Raw genomic sequence first — 23,678 nt, 5'->3', positions numbered from 1 at the left:
TATAGTCTAGTCTATAGTCTAGCCTATAGTCTAGTCTATAGTCTAGTCTATAGTCTAGTCTATAGTCTAGTCTATAGTCTAGTCTATAGTCTAGTCTAGTCTAGTCTAGTCTAGTCTAGTCTAGTCTAGTCTATAGTCAGTCTATTAGTCTAGTCTATAGTTCTAGTCCTATAGTCTAGTCTCTAGTCTAGTCTATAGTCTAGTCTATAGTCTAGTCTATGTCTAGTCTGTCTAGTCTAGTCTAGTCTAGTCTATAGTCTAGTCTATAGTCTAGTCTATAGTCTAGTCTATATGTCTAGTTCTAGATTCTGAGTCTATAGTCTAGTCTATAGTCTAGTCTATGTCTAGTCTAATAGTCTAGTCTCTAGTCTAGTCTATAGGCTAGTTAGTCTATAGTCTAGTCTATAGTCTAGTCTATAGTTAGTCTAGTCTATAGTCTAAGTCTAGTTATAGTCTAGTCTATAGTCTAGTCTATAGTCTAGTCTATAGTCTAAGTCTATAGTCTGAGTCTATAGTTTACTAGTCTATAGTCTAGTCTATAGTCTAGTCTCTAGCTTTAGTCTATAGTCTCGTCTATAGTCTAGTCTATAGTCTAATAGTCTATAGTCTAGTCTCTTAGTCTAGTCTATAGTCTAGCTCTAGTAGTCTTAGTCTAGTTAAGTCTAGTCTATAGTCTAGTCTATAGTCTAGTCTATAGTCTAGTCTATAGTCTAGTCTATAGTCTAGTCTATAGTCTAGTCTATAGTCTAGTCTATAGTCTAGTCTATAGTCTAGTCTATAGTCTAGTCTATAGTCTAGTCTATAGTCTAGTCTATAGTCTAGTCTATAGTCTAGTCTATAGTCTAGTCTATAGTCTAGTCTATAGTCTAGTCTATAGTCTAGTCTATAGTCTAGTCTATAGTCTAGTCTATAGTCTAGTCTATAGTCTAGTCTATAGTCTAGTCTATAGTCTAGTCTATAGTCTAGTCTATAGTCTAGTCTATAGTCTAGTCTAAGTCTAGTCTATAGTCTAGTCTATAGTCTAGTCTATAGTCTAGTCTATATTCTAGTCTATAGTCTAGTCTATAGTCTAGTCTATAGTCTAGTCTATAGTCTAGTCTATAGTCTAGTCTATAGTCTAGTCTATAGTCTAGTCTATAGTCTAGTCTATAGTCTAGTCTATAGTCTAGTCTATAGTCTAGTCTATAGTCTAGTCTATAGTCTAGTCTATAGTCTAGTCTATAGTCTAGTCTAGTCTAGTCTAGTCTAGTCTAGTCTAGTCTAGTCTAGTCTATAGTCTAGTCTAGTCTATAGTCTAGTTTATAGTCTGGTCTACTTTATAGTCTTGTCTGATAGAAATTATGACAGGGAACGCCGTTTGTGAATTTGGCAAATATTTTGTTCTCTGGGTTTAAAATTTGTTAGCCCGTGTAATCTACAGAATTTAAATTTACTCAGTTATGTATATCAAATAATGTATAAGGAAATAATAGGTGGTTAGTTTGAAAATTATATGAAATTTTGCAAAAATTTATTACACAAAGCTATTTTCATATTAAAATCTTTATTTAAATTTATTAAAATTGTTATAAAATTTTTATTTTTCCAAAAAAAATGTTTCACAACAATTTCTTCTTATTAATCTAGACAAAAGAAAGTATAGCTTAAAATGTACATATTTGTTGTTTATTTTATTTTAATTTTAAAATCTTACAACTAAGCTGTTAAATGTAAATTTGTTCCCAAAAAAAAAAGAAAATGCTGTCGTTTTTTCCTTTTAAACAGTCCCATTAGGTAATTGCATTTCTTGTTCCGGTGGTGTTTGTGGTTTAATCTAGATTTAGAGGAAGATTTTTTTATAAATTTATAAATTTTTTATAAATACAAAATAAATACCCCATAAAACATGCAAAAAGTTTTGAGAAAAGTTTTATTATATATTTTTATATAAATCCAATTAATTAAATAGTAGACCCGTATTTTATTTTATAAAGACATTTTTTTAGTAACTCAAATGCAAAGTTAAGATAAAATTATAATTAAATTAAAATTAAACATAAATATAATATTATATAAATAATTTTTTTCTTAAGTTTAGTTTAATGAATATTTGTTATATGCACTTATATTCTAGTCATGCTTCAATGGATCTTTGATATTCGATATAAATTCGAAATGGATTCTATATTTACGATGACAGAATTTAAAAAAAAATTAAAACCCAAATACTAAAGTTTACTTTAATAATGGCTTGGGCTACACTCACACTAAAACTAACTCCTTTAAAAACTCGCAAACTAGATCATTTAGTAACAAGGGTTTTGACTTTTTTCAAATTTTCTCGGCCTGTGTAATTAACAGCTTAATAATGACTCTCTTGAATTTTGATATTATTTGAAAATGTGTTACAGATTTACGTCTTAAGTTTAGTGGGTCAAATTTGTCATCAGTTTGATTTTGTTTGTAATATATGGAAATATTGAACCCACAAAATGTATCTTATGGGTCATGCAAGACTCACTACGCAGGCCGACATAATTTTAAAAAAAGTCGAAATCCTAAGACCAAGTTATACTTTTCTAAAGCCGAATCTGCATCACATCTGTGATTTAAGATATTGTGTCCTGAAGTTTAAAAATCGTCATTTCTGTCCCTTTTTGAGAAGTTACAACAGCGCCAATACAACTTTATCTATAAGTCCATTCTGTTGACTTTAAAATAAAGGCATCGAGATATCTTTGGCGCAGCTCAATCCTTTAGAAAAGTATACTTTGGTCACTAGCTATAAATATATCCTATCATCAGTTTATTTCTACCACGATTGGCCAAATATCGGTCGGGGTTAACTAGAAGAATTTTTTCAATAATATTCTCTGAATGAAGAGTTTTGTAAATGAGCACAATCGGTTCACTATTTCGGGTCAGTTTGAACATTTATAAATATATTGATTATATCGTGACAAAAAGTTAACCAAGTAATTTATGTGTATCCAGAAGTCGTAATTCGAAAATATTATTCACAATTCTATAAATTTAAATATCTCAACACTTTTGCATATTTCGTCCCTTAAATGGTCCTAACCTCCAGAGAAGGTCTCTATCAGACTGTCAGTTTATCGTAACAATAAGAATTAAAAGAAATTATTCACTCTTTCAAATTTCATGAAGTTTGACCCATAATTTATTCAAGGAATCATCGAAGGTCTCTTCTGTAAGTCACTCGTAGCCCCTTATTCTTTGTATCGGTCTATGATTGACTTCTAACCCCATAGAAGGTCTCTGTCAGACTGTCACTTTATTTTTATAATGCTACTTTCAACCTTTGTGAAGTTTGGTCCTTAATTGATTCAAGACCTTTCAGAAAATCACTCGTGATATTAAATTCTTTAAGTATCGGTCCATTATACATATATAATAGTAAATAGTTTTTCGCAAATAAATAGAACCTGGTGGACATAGGAACCGAATATTCTCCGTTAATTGGTCATCTAGGACATACGATTTTAAACCGCTACAATATTTATTTTGGAGTCTTGTTGGAGTCCCAGTTCTACGTCAAGAAACTCTAAGCGTCCGATATCTTCGAAGTGTTATTTATGGGAATCAATGCAAATTAAACCTACTGGTCATCAAACATTTATAAAAGATAACTGCAACCGAATCTTATGAATATGAAGGACCATTTGTTCTATTATACTCCGATCGTGCTACTATTGTTCTTGTGGGATTGTCAAAAGGTCTATTCTAATAAAGTGTAAGTGACGACATTTTCAAAAACTTTTGTATCATTGTCTGACTAAACTATTCGCGATGAGATTGGTTCATGATCTTGCATATATACATAGTTTAGCAACTGAAGGCCCTCTTATGAATATGAAGGATCAATAGTTTTCTATTATTCCCCGATCGTGCTACTATTGTCCTTGAGGGATTGTCCGAAGCCGCTGGTCTATGCTAATAACCAGTAAGCGACGATATTTTCAAAGACTTTTGTATCATTGTCTGACTGAACTATTTGCGATAAGATTTTTCATGATCTTTCCTCCCCCTCTATTTAGAATCCAAATTTTCAATTACACTTATCACAGCATACAACAAATATAAAGTAAATCGAATATTTTGTCTTGACTAGGATGATTGTTCTTAAATATTGTTAATGATTGTTCTTAAATATTGTTAACTTTCGACTTAAAACTAAATGACATACAAAAAAATAATTTGGCTTCGTTGTATGGACTTAAAACTAAAGATCGTTCCAGTAAAAGTTTTAAACAAAGCAGGGCTTTCAAAGATCTAGTCCAATTAATTAATATTAGAAATATATATTAATTTGAGAATAAAAACTTTAAGTTAAAAACCTCTCTACCGGAATCGATTACATAAACTATAATCTCACAAAATATTTAAAGGGTGTGACTTTAATATCAACAAGGTTTTGAAAATACTGGCAAATTTTACCTCCAATAGACGATGTAAAACTATTTAAAAATAAAACATTTATATAAATAGAAGACAAGGACATATTTTTAAATGTTAGTACTTAAAAAGTCCCCTAAAGAACTTTTAAACATGCTATGAACCCCAATTATTTGGTTAATTTTCCCGTTTGAGATCTCTTACTTTAAAGCAGCGGATTTTAAAATGACTACACATTTCACGGACCTGGAATTTTTAAAAAAATATATAATTGTCTGTCTGTAAACTATATGTATACTTGTCCAACTCACCACTCCCTGGCCATAATGTAAATGGGCTATTGTTACAAATATCGTTAAAGCCTGCATTATCCATCTTTCTATATCTACGGGTAATTCTCTACCCATTACTTCTTCATACCAGGGAAAACAGCTAACAGCAACAGTTGCCACCAAAGGCCACATTAAAATATTAAAACCATCACAGCGGGTATCGGACATTTGAGCCACAATTAAACGGCACTAAAAGAGAGAAGTTCAAAATTTTCTAGATTTTTAAAATGTTTTATTCAAACTTACCGCTATATTTGAGAATAATGTACCGAATAATACGAACATAATTCTTGGTTCTAATTCTAAAATATGATTACGTGAGAATAATACCCAAATGGTGGTGAATAAAAACAGCCAAAGGAAGGCAAACATGGGACGAGCCGCATCCATAAAGGGTCTCATTTTACCCGTTTTATTTTTATAGGACCTAATTGAAAAAGAAAAACAAACAATCATGAGAAACTAATAAATTTTGTTGTCTTGATCTTACTTACATGTATATATTTTTAATAATAATCGGATGACTAGTGAAAATACCCGATCCTACTAAAGCCAATTCAAATAAATTGGCCATAGATAAATTGAAAAATGTGCGATATCTCCAAATGCCCGGTCCGAGAATAGTAGTCAAAAACAAAGTCAAACTAACACCCTAGAAAAAATAACAGAAACAAAATAAGTGCAATTACAAAACCATTTCCCCGATAACAACTTACCCACATAGTGAAATCATAACCCCAAGGTAAAAACATAACTCCGGTATTATATTTCTCCACATGTGTCAAATAGAAATTTAAGAAAACATTCCATATAACGAAAAACATGCGTATGGGTGGTAAATCTTCCGAACCGAATAAGGAAAACATATAAATGGGTATAAGTACTGCGGAATAGGAATCTAAACCATGATCGAATAGTTCACCCAAAGGACCGCTAGTACCGGTACGGCGGGCCTGTTTGCCATCCATGCCATCTGTAAATACAAAATACTCTAAATTTAATATATTACATTTTTATAATAAATTAATTTGAAATCATACCTAAATTATAATAAAGTAAAATATTTAACGCTTCCACTGACCACACCCAACCCGGTACTGGATTTACCGGCTGATTTGCCGAATCGAAATTCCAATCATAATACGCTAATAATAGAAAGTTTATAACTGTCATAAGGAAACCAACAAATGTGAGAATATTAGGTGCTAACCATCGTGGCAGGAACTGTAAGTAGGGGAAATATATTGGTTACACGTTATTGTTTCTGGAGGTTTTTGGAGGAGATACTTACCTCTACACATTTATTCCAAAATGGATGCATAACATATACACTGAGATAACTGGTATCTATGCTGCTATACTGAAATTAAAGTACAAAAAGATATATATTAGAGTAAAAATATTATTATTAATGAAATAAGAATGTGATGTGAAGAAGAACTGAACAAAACTAGAACTGAACTAGAACTGAATTAGAACTGAACTAAAACTGACCTAGAACTGAACTAGAACTGAACTAGAACTGAACGAACTAGAACTGAACTAGAACTGAACTAGAACTGAACTAGAACTGAACTAGAACTGAACTAGAACTGAACTAGAACTGAACTAGAACTGAACTAGAACTGAACTAGAACTAGAACTGAACTAGAACTGAACTAGAACTGAACTACAACTGAAATAGAACTGAACTAGAACTGAACTAGAACTGAACTAGAACTGAACTAGAACTGAACTAGAACTGAACTAGAACTGAACCAGAACTGAACTAGAACTGAACTGAACTAGAACAGAATTAGAACTGAACTAGAACTAAACCAGAACTGGGAATAGAACTGCAGTAAAACAGAACTAGAACTGAACTACTAGATCTGAACTAAACTAGAACTGGAACTGAAGTAAAACAGAACTAGAACTGAACTAGAACTAAACTAGAACTGAGCTAGAACTGAACAAGAACTGAACTAGAACTGAATTAGAACTGAACAAGAACTGAACTAGAACTGAACTAGAACTGAAATAGAATTGAACTAGAACTGAACTAGAACCGATCTAGAACTGCATTAGAACTGAACTAGAACTGAACTAGATCTAAACTAAAACTGAACTAGAGCTTATCTAGATCTGAACTACAACTAAACTGGTCAGTATTGAGATAAAATCGGACAGCAGACTGATTATATGTTGACAAAAAGTCAGGTCATGTCCATAAAAAAGATATATTTAATGATTTTTTAAGAGGTGAAATAATTCTTCCAAAAACGTTATCATAGATGAACAAATATTTTTATAAAGTTTCAAAAAGATTATTCTCTATCCATGAGAAGGGTTTAAAAATTATTTTATTTTGACTACAAGTATTTCAAAGTGGTAACATTTATTGGAATGCAAAGATCTTTCTCTGATGAGTCTTATTTCATGAAAACTCATCCAATAATGAAACTTTCAATGCCTTATTCGCCGAAGACTTGTCTAAACAATAGGCCGGCATCTGTGCTTACGCCGTTAAGCCTTACCATTAAACTTTGAAGTTTTCTTTGCAGTTTGTTTACGAACGTAGAAAATAGTAAAAAGGAACAATTGAAATAATTTGGCTGCAGTTTGTTAAACTCGTGTAAATAAAAATATTAATTAATAAATAAAATGCATTTCCATCAATTTATTATTAGTAAAAGTGATTTAAAAGTGTTGTGTTATAGGAAAGTGAAAGGATAATGACTGGTTAAAATTTTAAAAAATTGTATTAACAAAATTAAAAAAAAAAAAAAAATGTGAAATCGAGACTCCTCAACATTATGGCCGTCAATTTATTTTTACAAATTTAATTTCTATATAAATCTAACGGTAAGTGCAAAATCTAATTAGTAAATTAGTTTACATACATGAGTGGAAGCGAGAAACAACTATTATAATCACAAAAAGATCAGATACTATAATCACAAGTAAGTTTTTAACATCAACCGCCATTTTTCTTAAATTTCTACCAATTCTTGTTGGAGTTTTTATAATTTAATGAATTTCTAGTGTTGCCAAATATGTAGAAAAATACACATATAACACAATATTTGGTGTAATTGGGAATTTTGTGCTGATGTTTGTGACACCCACAAAATATTGCCCTTAACCATTTAATATCAATAAACTAATTTCCTATAAGGGGGCTTAAATTGTCCACCCACCCGAAATTCTGTTTCAATATCCTTTGATCGCTCATATTACCTGGTGTATGTAAAGTCGATTAAGTACTTGTCTCTTCGTCTGGCTGGTATACTGTCCATTTCAAATTTGTGCGCAAGGTATTGGTGGCAATTTTGCTGAAATTTAAACAATACCCCTTGTTTTCGAATGAAGCCCTTCATAGAAATCGGTACCCATACTATCCGAAAATACACTTTCGGAGGTCCACAAATGTATTTCTAATTAACGAATTAAAACTAAACTAGTATTGAACTAGAACTGAATTAGAACTGAAGTAGAATTGAACTAGAACTGAACTAGATCTGAAATAGAACTGAACTAGAACTGAACTAGAACTGAACTAGAACTGAACTAGAACTGAACTAGAACTGAACTAGAACTGAACTAGAACTGAACTAGAACTGAACTAGAACTGAACTAGAACTGAACTAGAACTGAACTAGAACTGAACTAGAACTGAACTAGAACTGAACTAGAACTGAACTAGAACTGAACTAGAACTGAACTAGAACTGAACTAGAACTGAACTAGAACTGAACTAGAACTGAAGTAGAACTGAAGTAGAACTGAACTAGAACTGAACTAGAACTGAACTAGAACTGAACTAGAACTGAACTAGAACTGAACTAGAACTGAAGTAGAACTGATCTAGAACTAGAACTGAACTAGAACTGAACTAGCACTGAACTAGAACTAAACTAGAACTGAACTAGAACTGAAATAGAACTGAAATAGAACTGAACTAGAACTGAACTTGAACTGAACTAGAACTGAACTAGAACTGAATTAGAACTGAACTAGAACTGAACTAGAACTGAACAAGAACTGAACTAGAACTGAACTAGTACTAAACTAGCATTGAACTAGAACTGAAGCGAAAGTCTCACAGGACCTGTCCTGGCTGGGGATAGTGTCATATTCGGTAGACCGATCAACATAGTGTTATGGTTGTTCAATTTAGCGATCGGCAACACTTAATAAGTAGTCGTGGATTATATAAGTGCGATTGCCACATATTCCGATATTCCTTTAGTAGTTGAGCAAAAATTGTCACCAGAGTGGTTGTTGGAAAATTACCTTTGGAGATCCACAACTGAACTAGAACTGAACTAGAACTAAACTAGCACTGAACTAGAACTGAACTAGAACTGAAATAGAACTGAACTAGAACTGAACTAGAACTGAACTAGAACTGAACTAGAACTGAACTAGAACTGAACTAGAACTGGACTAGAACTGAACTAGAACTGAACTATAACTGAATTAGAACTGAACTAGCACTGAACTAGAACTGAACTAGAACTAAACTAGAACTGAACTAGAACTGAAATAGAACTGAAATAGAACTGAACTAGAACTGAACTAGAACTGAACTAGAACTGAACTAGAACTGAACTAGAACTGAACTAGAACTGAACTAGAACTGAACTAGAACTGAACTAGAACTGAACTAGAACTGAACTAGAACTGAACTAGAACTGAACTAGAACTGAACTAGAACTGAACTAGAACTGAACTAGAACTGAACTAGAACTGAACTGAAACTGAACCGGAACTGAACTAGAACTGAACAAGAACTGAACTAGAAATGAACTAGAACTGAACTAGAACTGAACTAGAACTGAACTAGTACTGAACTAGCACTGAACTAGAACTGAAGCGAAAGTCTCACAGGACCTGTCCTGGCTGGGGATAGTGTCATATTCGGTAGACCGATCAACAGAGTGTTATGGTTGTTCAATTTATAGGATTATATAAGTGCGATTGCCACATATTCCGATATTCCTTTAGTAGTTGAGCAAAAATTGTCACCAGAGTGTTTGTTGGAAAATTACCTTTGGAGATCCACAACTGAACTAGAACTGAACTAGAACTGAACTAGAACTGAACTAGAACTGAACTAGAACTGAACTAGAACTGAACTAGAACTGAACTAGAACTGAACTAGAACTGAACTAGAACTGAACTAGAACTGAACTAGAACTGAACTAGAACTGAACTAGAACTGAACTAGAACTGAACTAGAACTGAACTAGAACTGAACTAGCATTGAACTAGAACTGAAGCGAAAGTCTCACAGGACCTGTCCTGGATGGGGATAGTGTCATATTCGGTAGACCGATCAACAGAGTGTTATGGTTGTTCAATTTAGCGATCGGCAACACTTAATAAGTAGTCGAGGATTATATAAAAAAAAAGTAGTCGAGGATTATATAAAATTGTCACCAGAGTGTTTGTTGGAAAATTACATTTAGTAATTTTACCTCCAAAGGATCAATAATAGAATTATTGAATTAAAATTCATATTGATATACATATTAACATTATCATTCAATGTCTAATGTTGATTAATATTTTCTTTATAAAGCGTCCTTCGCCTTAAAAGGGTTAATTTCAATTCACACAATTTAGATTTGTTTGTATTTAGAACAAACAGTGATAACGATGAAACCCGCAAAGTTCCATCATCAGTCTTATCATTCACACTTTATACGCACTAATCGTGTACTCATAATATAAATATTTAAATAAATTTAATGTTCACACATACATATGTATTCATAAGCATCAGTTTTATTAATTTATTTAATAAAGAAAAAAACGTTCAACTGAATCAAATAATTGAAATCTTTCTTCATTGAGAAAGTTGTTAAGCGAAAAAAATAAGAAGAAATATCAGTATTTCACGTGGTCAATGACACTTGTTTTGTATTATTTTTATTTTTTCATTTAGTAAATAAATTTGGGAGGAGGAGAGTAAATATTTCTTAAGTACAATAGCAATAATAATACATAATAAAAACAAAAACAACATTCTATTAATCTTTAATCTAAAACTTTTTGAATGATTCAAACTCTTATCGGGCATCCAGAAAAATAAAGATGAATTTAAGCTTTTCGCACAAGGGATCTATAAAAATTTGTTGGGATTTTTTTTAAGTGGCATAAGAATAGCGTCATTTAAATTTAATTTGTCTAATTATATTATATACCGAAATGCAATTTGAATACAGGTTTTATTAGTTAAATCGAAATATATAATTTATAATGATATTTTAATCATAAAGTGGTTTATTAGCACAAATCTTATCTTGAATAAATATAGGTCAAAGTTGTTGAGATATACTGGAAAAATAAAACGTGACCACTAAAAACTTAATCGTTTGAAATATTTACAGCCCTTTTCCTTGAATCTTTTAAGGAGTTTGAAATTTTTTTCTATAAAGTATAGCGCTTCCAGACGACAAATACGGGGACGTGGGCACTTTGACCTCTTTAGCGAACTGTAGAGACATTGGTCAAATAAATAGGGTTGAAAGAGAAGGATAAATTTGCTCTTAGCAACCTCATAATTTAAATACAGGTTAGGGTTCTGACTCCGAATGCTCAGCTGATCACTATACCAAATCCCAACATAGATGGAGTATAGTGAATAGTATAGCAGCATAGCTAGGCTCCAACTGAATCATATCATATTGAGTAAATCTCAGGATAATCCAAAGAATGTCGATTTCTCTTCCAACCTCTTCAACAAAGAGAACTAAACACAGAAAACTAACCGGGGAAGAAAAAAAAGTTCCCCGACTACCAATAAACTGACAAACCAAAACCAAACCATGACATTCTCAAAGGACTCTCCGTTCAAAATCATAGGACCGATGGAGATTAAGCTACGCAAGCTATTGTAATAGCGATCGAAAACATTTTGGAAGGAAAGAATGTCTGAAATATACTCCTTATAAAGCGGAAGAAATAGTTAGACACTGATAAAGAAAAACAGCCGCCATCTTATGTCATTTTAGTCAAGAGAAGGCAAAGGAATGATCTCGTATATGCAGTATACAACGCCGGTAACCCGACGTTAAAAATTGCAGTAAATGGATGATCTGGCCAACCTTCTCCCTGGTATGATAAGCTATAGATTTTAAGGCCAACAGTAGCGTGATGACCATGAAGACCATATCATACAAATATATTTACACCTTTGACAACTTGGTGAAAAGTAACCCATCTTCCTGAAATGATGTTAAGTTGGTACTGATCAAAAAGAGGAATCTTACTGAGCTCTCAAATTCCGCAGAATATTAAAGGTCAAACTATCTATAAAGAAAGTGAGCAGGGTATTCAATAGGAGTGTGATGAACATGAATGACCGTGATATGGTCACACCAATATGTTTACACCCTGAAGAACTTGGTGAAAAGAAACGATGCTAAGCTGGGACTGATCAATAAGAGGAATCCTACTGTGCTCTCAAAGTAGCCGGTGGATGAGGTAGTATATTGGGAATTACTGGCAGCTAAAATGCGAACATGGACGTGGAAATGTGATGGTGTTTCCCAAGAAAGAGTTCCCTGAGGACACTCTTATTGTGGTGGGTTTTGACAAGAACTCCCATTTCGCTTCTAAAAAAGTCATCTTCAAAATTGGAAAGGCAAACATAGAAAAGGCAACATTGAAGAGTCAAATCGTTGGACTTAAGAGATAATCACCAACTTTCAAGAAGACATTCTAGTCTAGCTCCTACAGAATTAATAAGGTGTCCATTGGTAGGGCGGACAAGGACACCATTATACCAACGATGGTACTCACAGCATCATTAGGCACTACAGACTAACCGGGCGACTAAAATCCTAAAAACTACCCACTATCTACCTACCCACAACTATAATCGGTAATAAAAGAGCCAATTAGATGTTAAAAAAAGATTTTAAGGCAAGGAAGGAGATGAAAACCTTTCGACACTATGAGGGCTACATTACACTTTAAACTTGAAAGGGGTTTTACCAACGAGAGGAAAACGAAAAGCCTCATTAGTATTATTATGATGTTTAGTGAAGACACAGGTCTAGGGGCACAACTATACAAAATTGGGGAAGCGTATGTAGAGTATGTGAAGAGAAGAGAAAAACTTCGAATCACTAGACTTACATCGATATTACATTCCTTGATTGGAAAATTCTAATCAACTATGTGAAGGAAACTGAGTTTTAGGACTTTTGTTCCTTCATCGATCTCTATATAAGGGGTTTCCACTAATATTTTCCATAATAGACAGCACAAAGGAACCCTAAAGTCTTGTTGGGTGATTCCAAAGAGAAGAGGACGAAACGTCATTTCATAATGATCCAAGTTCGAGTTTAGAATGAGTTTTATATGGACACACAGGTTTACGGACATTATTCTGAACCTTGGTCAATAGCTCCTTTAATAGATCTCTATATATATTCTGAACCTTGGTCAATAGCTCCTTTAATAGATCTCTATATATATTCTGAACCTTGGTCAATAGCTCCTTTAATAAATCTCTATATAAGGGTTTTCCACCAAAATTTTTTTCGATGATAAGTAACACACAAGACCACTAAAATCTTATAGGGTGATTCCACTGAGGACAAAAAGATTTCTCAGAACGAATAAGTCCGCACGAAGTATTTTTAGGGGCATAATAATATATAATTGAACGATTCAGATGAATGTGGAGTGACTAGTGAAATGTTAAAACACTTGCTAGACTTTCGTAAAAATAACATCCAATTTTGCTTTGTGATGTTATTCCAGATATAACATTCCTCAGAAACACTGATTTGATAACTTCTGATTAACTATTTAAAGGAAACTGAGTATTAGAACTTTCGATGATAACTCCTGTCATAGATCACAATATAAAGTATCTTCAACAATAGGCCAGATTTTTATAAATTTCAAAGTATCCATATATGACACTAAAATAATGATCATAATCGAATTGTTTTGCAATATTGATTTCTTGTCATATTTGTTGACATTACCATTTTTTTATTACCACTACTATACTACTAATTGCTGCTACTATAATTTAATTATAAAATACCCGGACAACAACAAATTAAGTTTTTTTCTTTTGTTTTCTTTTCATTTATTGACTACTTACCTTGTACTTTTCAAAGCCCTTTAAATGGGCTTCTGTTAAATAATTGATGCCCAACATGTTGTTGATGTTGCTGTTGTTCTAATTTCCACTGTAACACACTCGATATGCCGGTTTGTTGTAAATTTCAGCTGTAATTGTTGAATAATTATTTAATTATTTTATTTTATTTATTTTGTTCACTTGTTCTACTATGGTTTTTATGACTGTGTACTTTACACACTATCTGACGACTGATACAACTGCTTAATCGCAAAAACTAAAAAAAATAGTTGTACACGCAAAAATATACATATTTACTATGTGTCTTGCACAGTGGTTTGTAATGGGGTGGGTGTGTTTAAAATTAAAATTGAATTAGTTAAGAATTTGGTTGTTTTTTTTTAAATTTATTTTTATTTTAAATTATCATAAAAGTTTAACGAGTTTTTCTTTTTTATAAATTTAATGACTACTGTATAATGATCTTTTTGTTATTACTCGTTCCCTCTTTCTTTTGATCCTCACATGTCACGTGTTATTAAATATTTTGCTCAAATTATTATTAGATATTTAATTTTTTTAATATCGTTGAAATTGAAATAATTGTTTTAAATATGCATTTAGTTATTTATTAATTACTGAATTCATTGGACCTTAAAATAAAAATTGTATCCACTCAATTCTTGATACGACAAAGATATGTTGAAAACTTTTATTGAGATTCATTGAAACCCCTTTATCAATAGATTTTGTAGTTTTAATCAGTTATTTTATTTATTTTGGTTATCGCAAGATTTTTAAATTGGCGAAAGAGATTATTGCTATAGTCACTAAAAATAGTCTTGGAAACATAAATACAAAACATAATTACTAAGTACTTTTTTATTTAATTGGAGAGAAGTTTGTGTAATTTAGTATATGCTAAATTAACAAAATTATTTGGCTATAACGAATATGATCTGTCCTTTATCTGGGAGTTAAGAACTATAATTTGGGGGAAAAATAATTTACTCTCTATTCTTTACATTTTTTTTAAAATAGCCTACAGTCTTCAATAGTCTAGTCTACAGTCTAGTCTATAGTCTAGTCTACAGAATAGTCTATAGTCTAGTCTATAGTCTAGTCTACAGTCTAGTCTTATAGTCTAGTCTATAGTCTGGTCTATAGTCTAGTCTATAGTCTAGTCTATAGTCTAGTCTATAGTCTAGTCTATAGTCTAGTCTATAGTCTAGCCTATAGTCTAGTCTATAGTCTAGTCTATAGTCTAGTCTATAGTCTAGTCTATAGTCTAGTCTATAGTCTAGTCTAGTCTATAGTCTAGTTTATAGTCTATAGTCTAGTTTATAGTCTAGTCTATAGTCTAGTCTATAGTCTAGTCTAGTCTAGTCTATAGTCTAGTCTATAGTCTAGTCTATAGTCTAGTCTATAGTCTAGTCTAGTCTATAGTCTAGTCTATAGTCTAGTCTATAGTCTAGTCTATAGTCTAGTCTATAGTCTAGTCTATAGTCTAGTCTATAGTCTAGTCTATAGTCTAGTCTAGTCTATAGTCTAGTCTATAGTCTAGTCTATAGTCTAGTCTATAGTCTAGTCTATAGTCTAGTCTATAGTCTAGTCTATAGTCTAGTCTATAGTCTAGTCTATAGTCTAGTCTATAGTCTAGTCTATAGTAGTCTATAGTCTAGTCTATAGTCTAGTCTATAGTCTAGTCTATAGTCTAGTCTATAGTCTAGTCTATAGTCTAGTCTATAGTCTAGTCTATAGTCTAGTCTATAGTCTAGTCTATAGTCTAGTCTATAGTCTAGTCTATAGTCTAGTCTATAGTCTAGTCTATAGTCTAGTCTATAGTCTAGTCTATAGTCTAGTCTATAGTCTAGTCTATAGTCTAGTCTATAGTCTAGTCTATAGTCTAGTCTATAGTCTAGTCTATAGTCTAGTCTATAGTCTAGTCTATAGTCTAGTCTATAGTCTAGTCTATAGTCTAGTCTATAGTCTAGTCTATAGTCTAGTCTATAGTCTAGTCTATAGTCTAGTCTATAGTCTAGTCTATAGTCTAGTCTATAGTCTAGTCTATAGTCTAGTCTATAGTCTAGTCTATAGTCTAGTCTATAGTCTAGTCTATAGTCTAGTCTATAGTCTAGTCTATAGTCTAGTCTATAGTCTAGTCTATAGTCTAGTCTATAGTCTAGTCTATAGTCTAGTCTATAGTCTAGTCTATAGTCTAGTCTATAGTCTAGTCTATAGTCTAGTCTATAGTCTAGTCTATAGTCTAGTCTATAGTCTAGTCTATAGTCCGTCTATAGTCTAGTCTATAGTCTAGTCTATAGTCTAGTCTATAGTCTAGTCTATAGTCTAGTCTATAGTCTAGTCTATAGTCTAGTCTATAGTCTAGTCTATAGTCTAGTCTATAGTCTAGTCTATAGTCTAGTCTATAGTCTAGTCTATAGTCTAGTCTATAGTCTAGTCTATAGTCTAGTCTATAGTCTAGTCTATAGTCTAGTCTATAGTCTAGTCTATAGTCTAGTCTATAGTCTAGTCTATAGTCTAGTCTATAGTCTAGTCTATAGTCTAGTCTATAGTCTAGTCTATAGTCTAGTCTATAGTCTAGTCTATAGTCTAGTCTATAGTCTAGTCTATAGTCTAGTCTATAGTCTAGTCTATAGTCTAGTCTATAGTCTAGTCTATAGTCTAGTCTATAGTCTAGTCTATAGTCTAGTCTATAGTCTAGTCTATAGTCTAGTCTATAGTCTAGTCTATAGTCTAGTCTTAGTCTAGTCTATAGTCTAGTCTATAGTCTAGTCTATAGTCTAGTCTATAGTCTAGTCTATAGTCTAGTCTATAGTCTAGTCTATAGTCTAGTCTATAGTCTAGTCTATAGTCTAGTCTATAGTCTAGTCTATAGTCTAGTCTATAGTCTAGTCTATAGTCTAGTCTATAGTCTAGTCTATAGTCTAGTCTATAGTCTAGTCTATAGTCTAGTCTATAGTCTAGTCTATAGTCTAGTCTATAGTCTAGTCTATAGTCTAGTCTATAGTCTAGTCTATAGTCTAGTCTATAGTCTAGTCTATAGTCTAGTCTATAGTCTAGTCTATAGTCTAGTCTATAGTCTAGTCTATAGTCTAGTCTATAGTCTAGTCTATAGTCTAGTCTATAGTCTAGTCTATAGTCTAGTCTATAGTCTAGTCTATAGCTTAGTCTCTAGTCTAGTCCATAGTTTAGTCTCTAGTCTATACTAGTCTATAGTATAGTCTATAGTCGTGTCTATAGTCTAGTCTATAGTCTAGTCTATAGTCTAGTCTATAGTCTAGTCTATAGTCTAGTCTATAGTCTAGTCTATAGTCTAGTCTATAGTCTAGTCTATAGTCTAGTCTATAGTCTAGTCTATAGTCTAGTCTATAGTAGTCTATAGTCTAGTCTATAGTCTAGTCTATAGTCTAGTCTATAGTCTAGTCTATAGTCTAGTCTATAGTCTAGTCTATAGTCTAGTCTATAGTCTAGTCTATAGTCTAGTCTATAGTCTAGTCTATAGTCTAGTCTATAGTCTAGTCTATAGTCTAGTCTATAGTCTAGTCTATAGTCTAGTCTATAGTCTAGTCTATAGTCTAGTCTATAGTCTAGTCTATAGTCTAGTCTACAGTCTAGTCTATAGTCTAGTCTATAGTCTAGTCTATAGTCTAGTCTATAGTCTAGTCTATAGTCTAGTCTATAGTCTAGTCTATAGTCTAGTCTATAGTCTAGTCTATAGTCTATTCTATAGTCTAGTCTATAGTCTAGTCTATAGTCTATTCTATGGTCTAGTCTATAGTCTAGTGTATAGTCTAGTGTATAGTCTAGTGTATATTCTAGTTTATAGTCTAGTTTATAGTCTGGTCTATAGTCTAGTCTATAGTCTTGTCTATAATCTAGTCTATAATCTACTCTATAGTCTAGTCTATAGTCTAGTCTATAGTCTAGTCTATAGTCTAGTCTATAGTCTAGTCTATAGTCTAGTCTAGTCTAGTCTATAGTCTAGTCTATAGTCTAGTCTATATTCTAGTCTATAGTCCAGTTTATAGTCTAGTCTATAGTCTAGTCTATGGTCTAGTCTATAGACTAGTTTGTAGTCTATATATCGCGACAAATACAATAACAAACGTATATAACCAACTCATTGTGATGTAGGGTACATCAATCCAATCATTGCTGCTTCTCAACACTTTTTTTATGAATGAGGATGTAACAAAATGATAGTGATATTTTAAGTAAAGCTAAATATTTCTGTTCATTAATAAATGTTGTTATTTTTAAAATTAATACGAGTACATAATTATTATGTTGAACTTGATCTTTGCACCGAAATATAGTAAATACATACTATCTTTGAACGGATTACTTTAGTATATTTGCTTTATTGCTAATTTGATTATTTTTTTCTTAAATTGGTAAGATTTGCTTAATAATTATAATAATGATAACAAAATGTATTTTTCTCGCAACCACACGTTTTTCAAAACTTTTAAAGAAAATTAACAAAATAAAAAGAACTTGACTTTTTAAAATAAAAAAATCATGTTTTTAAGGAAACAATATAGGTATCAAACCTTATTTTGATAAACAATTTTTGTCTGTCAATTCTTTTTTTCAACGTTTTTTTAATTTTTCACATCCACCCCTTTATTTAAATTTAGTTTATAAATGAGCTAATCAAATTCAAAAATATTCTTTTTTGCACTATTCACAGCAGTCATAATAGAAAAATCAACAGTTATTTTTGCATAAAATGTTCAAGACGCGACAGTACAGATTTTTCGAAATTGTTTACTTTTTAAGAGTACACAAATGTTATTTAGTTTTCTATATAAGTTTTATTTTATAATAATTTTATTATTATTATAGTTATTTTTATTATTATCTGTCTGTCTAGTTGCAATTTATGATTACTATAGTGTTTTCGTTTAATTCTATAAATACGCATAAACATCACATCAGAGAAGTATTATTTATTATTTTTTATGATGAATAAACGTCGTACGACAATTTTATTTAATTCCACCCTTAAAAAAAATCGTATAAAACTACAGTACAACAATTTTTATATTGCCGGTATTTTAAATACGTACGTGTTTACCGGCCGATTTAAGAGACTTGACTAAGTTTAAATTTACAAACAAGTAGAAGTCGTATGAATTATAAGCTTTTGTATTTTGAAAACAAGTAAGAATTCTATATTCGGCTGTACCGAAACTTATATACCCTTTACCATAGTTTGTTAAATAAACAGTCGTTACGTCTATTGCAAAAAATAGCATTTGGTAACGAAAAAGTACCAAAAAAGACCTTAAAGTAGATAGATAGATAGAAAGATAGATAGATAGATAGATAGATAGATAGATAGATAGATAGATAGATAGATAGATAGATAGATAGATAGATAGATAGATAGATAGATAGATAGATAGATAGATAGATAGATAGATAGATAGATAGATAGATAGATAGATAGATAGATAGATAGATAGATAGATAGATAGATAGATAGATAGATAGATAGATAGATAGATAGATAGATAGATAGATAGATAGATAGATAGATAGATAGATAGATAGATAGATAGATAGATAGATAGATAGATAGATAGATAGATAGATAGATAGATAGATAGATAGATAGATAGATAGATAGATAGATAGATAGATAGATAGATAGATAGATAGATAGATAGATAGATAGATAGATAGATAGATAGATAGATAGAAGATAGATAGATAGATGAGATAGATATAGATAGATAGATAGATAGATAGATAGATAGATAGATAGATAGATAGATAGATAGATAGATAGATAGATAGATAGATAGATAGATAGATAGATAGATAGATAGATAGATAGATAGATAGATAGATAGATAGATAGATAGATAGGATAATAGATAGATAGCTAGATAGATAGATAGATAGATAGATAGATAGATAGATAGATAGATAGATAGATAGATATTTTGGGATTAAAATTCTAATATTTGGAGGCTGTGCACAATTCCATTTCGCTTCGTTCACTTATTAAACTAATTAATAGATTAAGTCAATAGAACAGTTAAGGACCCAAAATTTATAGAAACTCTTGATCCTAAGTAAATACTGTAGAGAGTTACAAACGACCTAAACAAACTAATACATACCCTCAGTACTATAATGAAGAACAAAAAAGTACTGTTATTTATGTACTCTCACACATACACTGTGAAGACACTTACTGATATTAATGAAACTCGTACGTTTGTATTGTATTTCCGCAAGTATGTATAAGTACAGCAGTTGTTGCAATGAAAGCGATTAGCGATAAGCGAAAAATAAGGTGGAAATATGTAAATATTTCATCAATGACTGAAATGTTATTGTATGGATCGTGGACAGACATATGGATGTTATTTTATACATAGTTAGTATTATTAGAAATGTCAATGATTAAAGATAATCATTTTGGCTTCTTGTTCGAGTAGTCATGATCGTGGGCAAACTAGCTAGATTAGGCTCGAACCTTAATATAGATGGCAAGCACCCATTTGTCACATAGATTTTCTCCCTCATTTATTTCTTTAGGGTAATTCTTCTGTGTAAATCTTCTGGGTTGCAATGTCTTGAGAATATCCTCTTTACCTATCCTCTTCTTACGTTCTTGTTTTCATATAGAGTATTTAAGTCTTTACTCTTTGAAGGGAATGACATTCAATTCATGATATGAAACCGCAAAATGGAGACCAACAGTCACATTCAAATTTGTTCCTCTAAACACTCAACTGGTCGTGACTCTTTTCGAACCAAATGTTAACACTTGTGTTATCATTATTATCCAATTCGACTTTTTAGCCCATACTCTGCAAATTGGCAAATAAAAATAAGGATTTATTACGGACTATAGGAACTATAGAGGCAGCACAATTTTTGGAATTTAAGGGGCCGCAATGTTGAATAAACTCTGATCTATATATCATATGTTAATGAATTTGCGAAAGATTAATTCTTGTTGGTTGAATGTTTCCTAAATGGTGTTTCTGAACTATCGTGTACAAGTTCAACCAATATCGATATGTACTTTAGGAACTGTATGTAGGTTTGGAATTGAATATTTATCTTCTCTTAGGACTAGAATATAAATATATTATAATGTTATTAATTGGATATTAGATCAGCAAATCAAGAAGTCTTAAATATCCTTGATCTCAACTAATCTTGATCGTTTGATCTTACCCGTCTTAGTTAGTTAGTATGAAAAGAGGATGTGTCAAACTCGAAGAAATACACCTAGGCCTTCAATGGATCTGTTGTGAGCTCTTTTACCAGTTTCTCTGTTGGGGATCGAACCTAGAACACTAATCCAGCGGAGGCATCCTTTAACTCGAACATTGTAGTCCCTCAATTCGCATTGTCGTTGGTTGTTGTAATTATAAAAAAAAACGTTTAATTTACCACCTTTCTTTCAATAAGGACATGTGTCAATAAAATACGTACGCATTGTATATAGATATATATAAGTATGTACATAAGTAGACATTGTGTTGTCCATAAAGGCGAGAAAATTTAAGGGTTAAATTTTTGCATAAATAATACAATTGCTAAAGGTAGAAAATATTCGACCAAAATTTGCATTTATTCTTTGTTAGTTCATATATATTAACTTTTGTAAGAACCGTTTTGCCTGATTATCGAAAAAATTTGCCCGATTTTATATAAATAACTTCTTTAAGCTATTTTAAGCAAGTCAGGTCAGGTCGAATATGAAGTTAAATTTTCTATATATGCGATATATACTAGGTTATGTTTGTTTTAACAATAACGGTCTAAGGTCGAGGTTTTTTGAAAACCTTACAAGAAAACGTTTAGTTTAACTGTGTTAAATCGTAAGCTAACCGTTGATCTGAGGGCGTCGAAGATTTTAGAACCGACAATGCGGCCAAAATTAAATCACTGCCGTTTGAGCCTATTAACGTTAGTCTCTATTGGTCCTTTAAATAGGTTATTTAAAGCCGGGTTATTTATATTTTAAAAGTTACTAACGAAATCTTAAAAGAACTTTAATGTCCTATAATTGTGTAGTGTCCTGTATAATAAACATACACGTAATAATCAGACTCATCATCAAAACTTTTAACAACCCCTATGTTTAAACAAACGAATTCTGGGAATAGTTGCTACTCAAGAGGTCAAATTTCAAAATGTGCGTAATGAACATAGGCGTAGTTTAAAAACAAATAAGAATGTATAGTAGGGCATGGCCGAGCATATGATATCCTACACCACTCACTGGTGGTACTGGTATGTATATTTTAATCATAAAGTGATTTTCTGAAAGAGGGTTTACATATATGGGAGCAAAGGTAAATATGGTAATATCCGTATAAATATTGTTAGAGCGATTTATATTGACATTAAAGTTGGTTAGTTAGTTAGTTTGTTTGAAAGGAGGATGAATATACATCAAATCCGAAGAAATTCACCTAGGCCTCTATTGGGCCTGTTGTACACTCCGTGCCTCAGGTTGGAATCGAACCCACCACCTCCGGTCTACCAGACTAGAAAACTAACCACTTACCTACCGGAGGCCACGACATTAAAGTTATTTTTGCAGGATTTCATCGCGATACAAGTGTTTAAAGGTAATTTTTCACCTTTCTGAAGGGGATTTTGTATGGGGTCTAGGGTCAAATGAGGCCCGATCATTACGAAATTCGCTAGTATCATTTAAAATTATATAAAACCGATCTTTTTTGTATAGGTTCTATAACATTTAACATAATTGTAAACTCAAAAGCCCTATTCGGTCGGTACGGTTGTATGGCTGCTAATGGACCGATTTCTACTATTTTCAATAGCGTGCATCCTTCGGGTAAAAAGAGGAGTAGGTGTCAAATTTAATAAAATTTTCTTGGAAATTGCGACCTGTATCGTGCGCACAAGGTTTACATGGACAGACGGACGAACATACTACATAGTTCAATCGAAAGTGATTCTGATCAGGTGGGTGTAGGATCGAATTATTAAGCTATTTTGGCTTAAACATAATAAAAGATTTTTTTAATAAAGTTTTTTTTTTTAATTTTTATTTTTATTTTTATTAATTTTTATTAATTTTTTATTGAATTTAAAACGGTTTTTATTCTTTTAAATAATTAAATATTTTTTTTTTTTTTTTAATTACACTTCTAACTTAAATTTAAAACTAAACTGCTAATTTAATATATATACTAAAGGAGTGTGGTTTTAAATAAAATTTTATAATAAAATTTATATTTAAACAAAACTATTTTAGGTTTTCATTAACTACATACAGGTTCAAAATTTACGAAAATTTATTTTTCAAACCTATAATATATATTTGTTAAAGTGTTATTACCAATTTTGCGTCTTATTTTATAAATAAACAATTTAGAAAAATATTTACATACATTTTTAAAAAAATAACTCATTTAATTGTATATAAATTGAACTTTCTTCTTAACATATTATTATTTTAATAAATTATTTACTTATTCATTAATAAATTATTACAGGATTAATTGTTATTACAGGTTTAATTGTTTTTCATATATACAAGTTTTCAATAATCCTTTTCAAATCAAAATTCTAGATAAATTTCCCGAATTAGATTCGAAAGGAATTTTCTGTGAATTTGTAAATAAAACGGGATTTTTGTATCGGACATTTCGGTACTTTCGAAGTGAGAACTGGGAAATATTCGTAAATTTTTGTAAATTAAGGCAATTTATTTTTACTATCGTAAGGCTTGTCGAAGTAGTATTTGAAAAAATGTTGCTTTTAAAAAATGTTAAATGAACCAAGAGAAGTGTAACGAACTTACTCCCGTCTTTCCGTCCCTATAGAAA

At 31.5% G+C, this 23,678-nt stretch overlaps 1 protein-coding gene across 2 annotated transcripts; it reads right to left on the bottom strand.

Annotated features, from left to right (window-relative positions):
* Window positions 1-1,651: 1,651 nt before the first annotated feature.
* LOC119609620 (ethanolaminephosphotransferase 1) lies at window positions 1,652-18,946 on the bottom strand. 2 transcript variants are annotated; one of them, XM_037964465.1, is made up of 10 exons: window positions 18,915-18,946; window positions 13,840-13,967; window positions 6,019-6,087; window positions 5,768-5,951; window positions 5,444-5,700; window positions 5,222-5,379; window positions 4,974-5,154; window positions 4,707-4,916; window positions 4,600-4,641; window positions 1,652-1,813 (listed from the first exon to the last, which is right to left on the bottom strand). In XM_037964465.1, exons 2-10 carry the CDS (start codon window positions 13,894-13,896, stop codon window positions 1,757-1,759), a joined length of 1,215 nt encoding a protein of 404 aa, XP_037820393.1. In that variant the 5' UTR covers window positions 13,897-13,967; window positions 18,915-18,946; the 3' UTR covers window positions 1,652-1,756. The 2 variants fall into 2 exon arrangements, with proteins under 2 accessions (XP_037820393.1, XP_037820392.1); XM_037964464.1 differs by lacking the exon at window positions 18,915-18,946 and adding an exon at window positions 18,396-18,698 and having other exon boundaries at window positions 13,840-14,095.
* Window positions 18,947-23,678: the final 4,732 nt, after the last annotated feature.

Source organism: Lucilia sericata, unplaced genomic scaffold (assembly GCF_015586225.1).
Source record: "Lucilia sericata isolate MDLA Ls3-8-SP2 unplaced genomic scaffold, ASM1558622v1 Contig001020F_arrow, whole genome shotgun sequence".
Classification (NCBI taxonomy): domain Eukaryota; kingdom Metazoa; phylum Arthropoda; class Insecta; order Diptera; family Calliphoridae; genus Lucilia; species Lucilia sericata.
The sequence above is the reverse complement of the archived record's forward strand: the minus strand, read 5'-3'. Positions and strand labels throughout refer to the sequence as shown.

Excerpts from the sequence above, each read along its gene's own strand:
- LOC119609620 (XM_037964465.1), bottom strand. The coding sequence starts at position 13,896 with ATGTTGGGCATCAATTATTTAACAGAAGCCCATTTAAAGGGCTTTGAA. Across the intron at positions 5,952-6,018 it reads TTTGGAATAAATGTGTAGAG|TTCCTGCCACGATGGTTAGC; the intron begins GTAAGTATCTCC and ends CCCTACTTACAG. Across the intron at positions 4,642-4,706 it reads TACATTATGGCCAGGGAGTG|GTCCGTGAAATGTGTAGTCA; the intron begins GTGAGTTGGACA and ends TAAAAATTCCAG.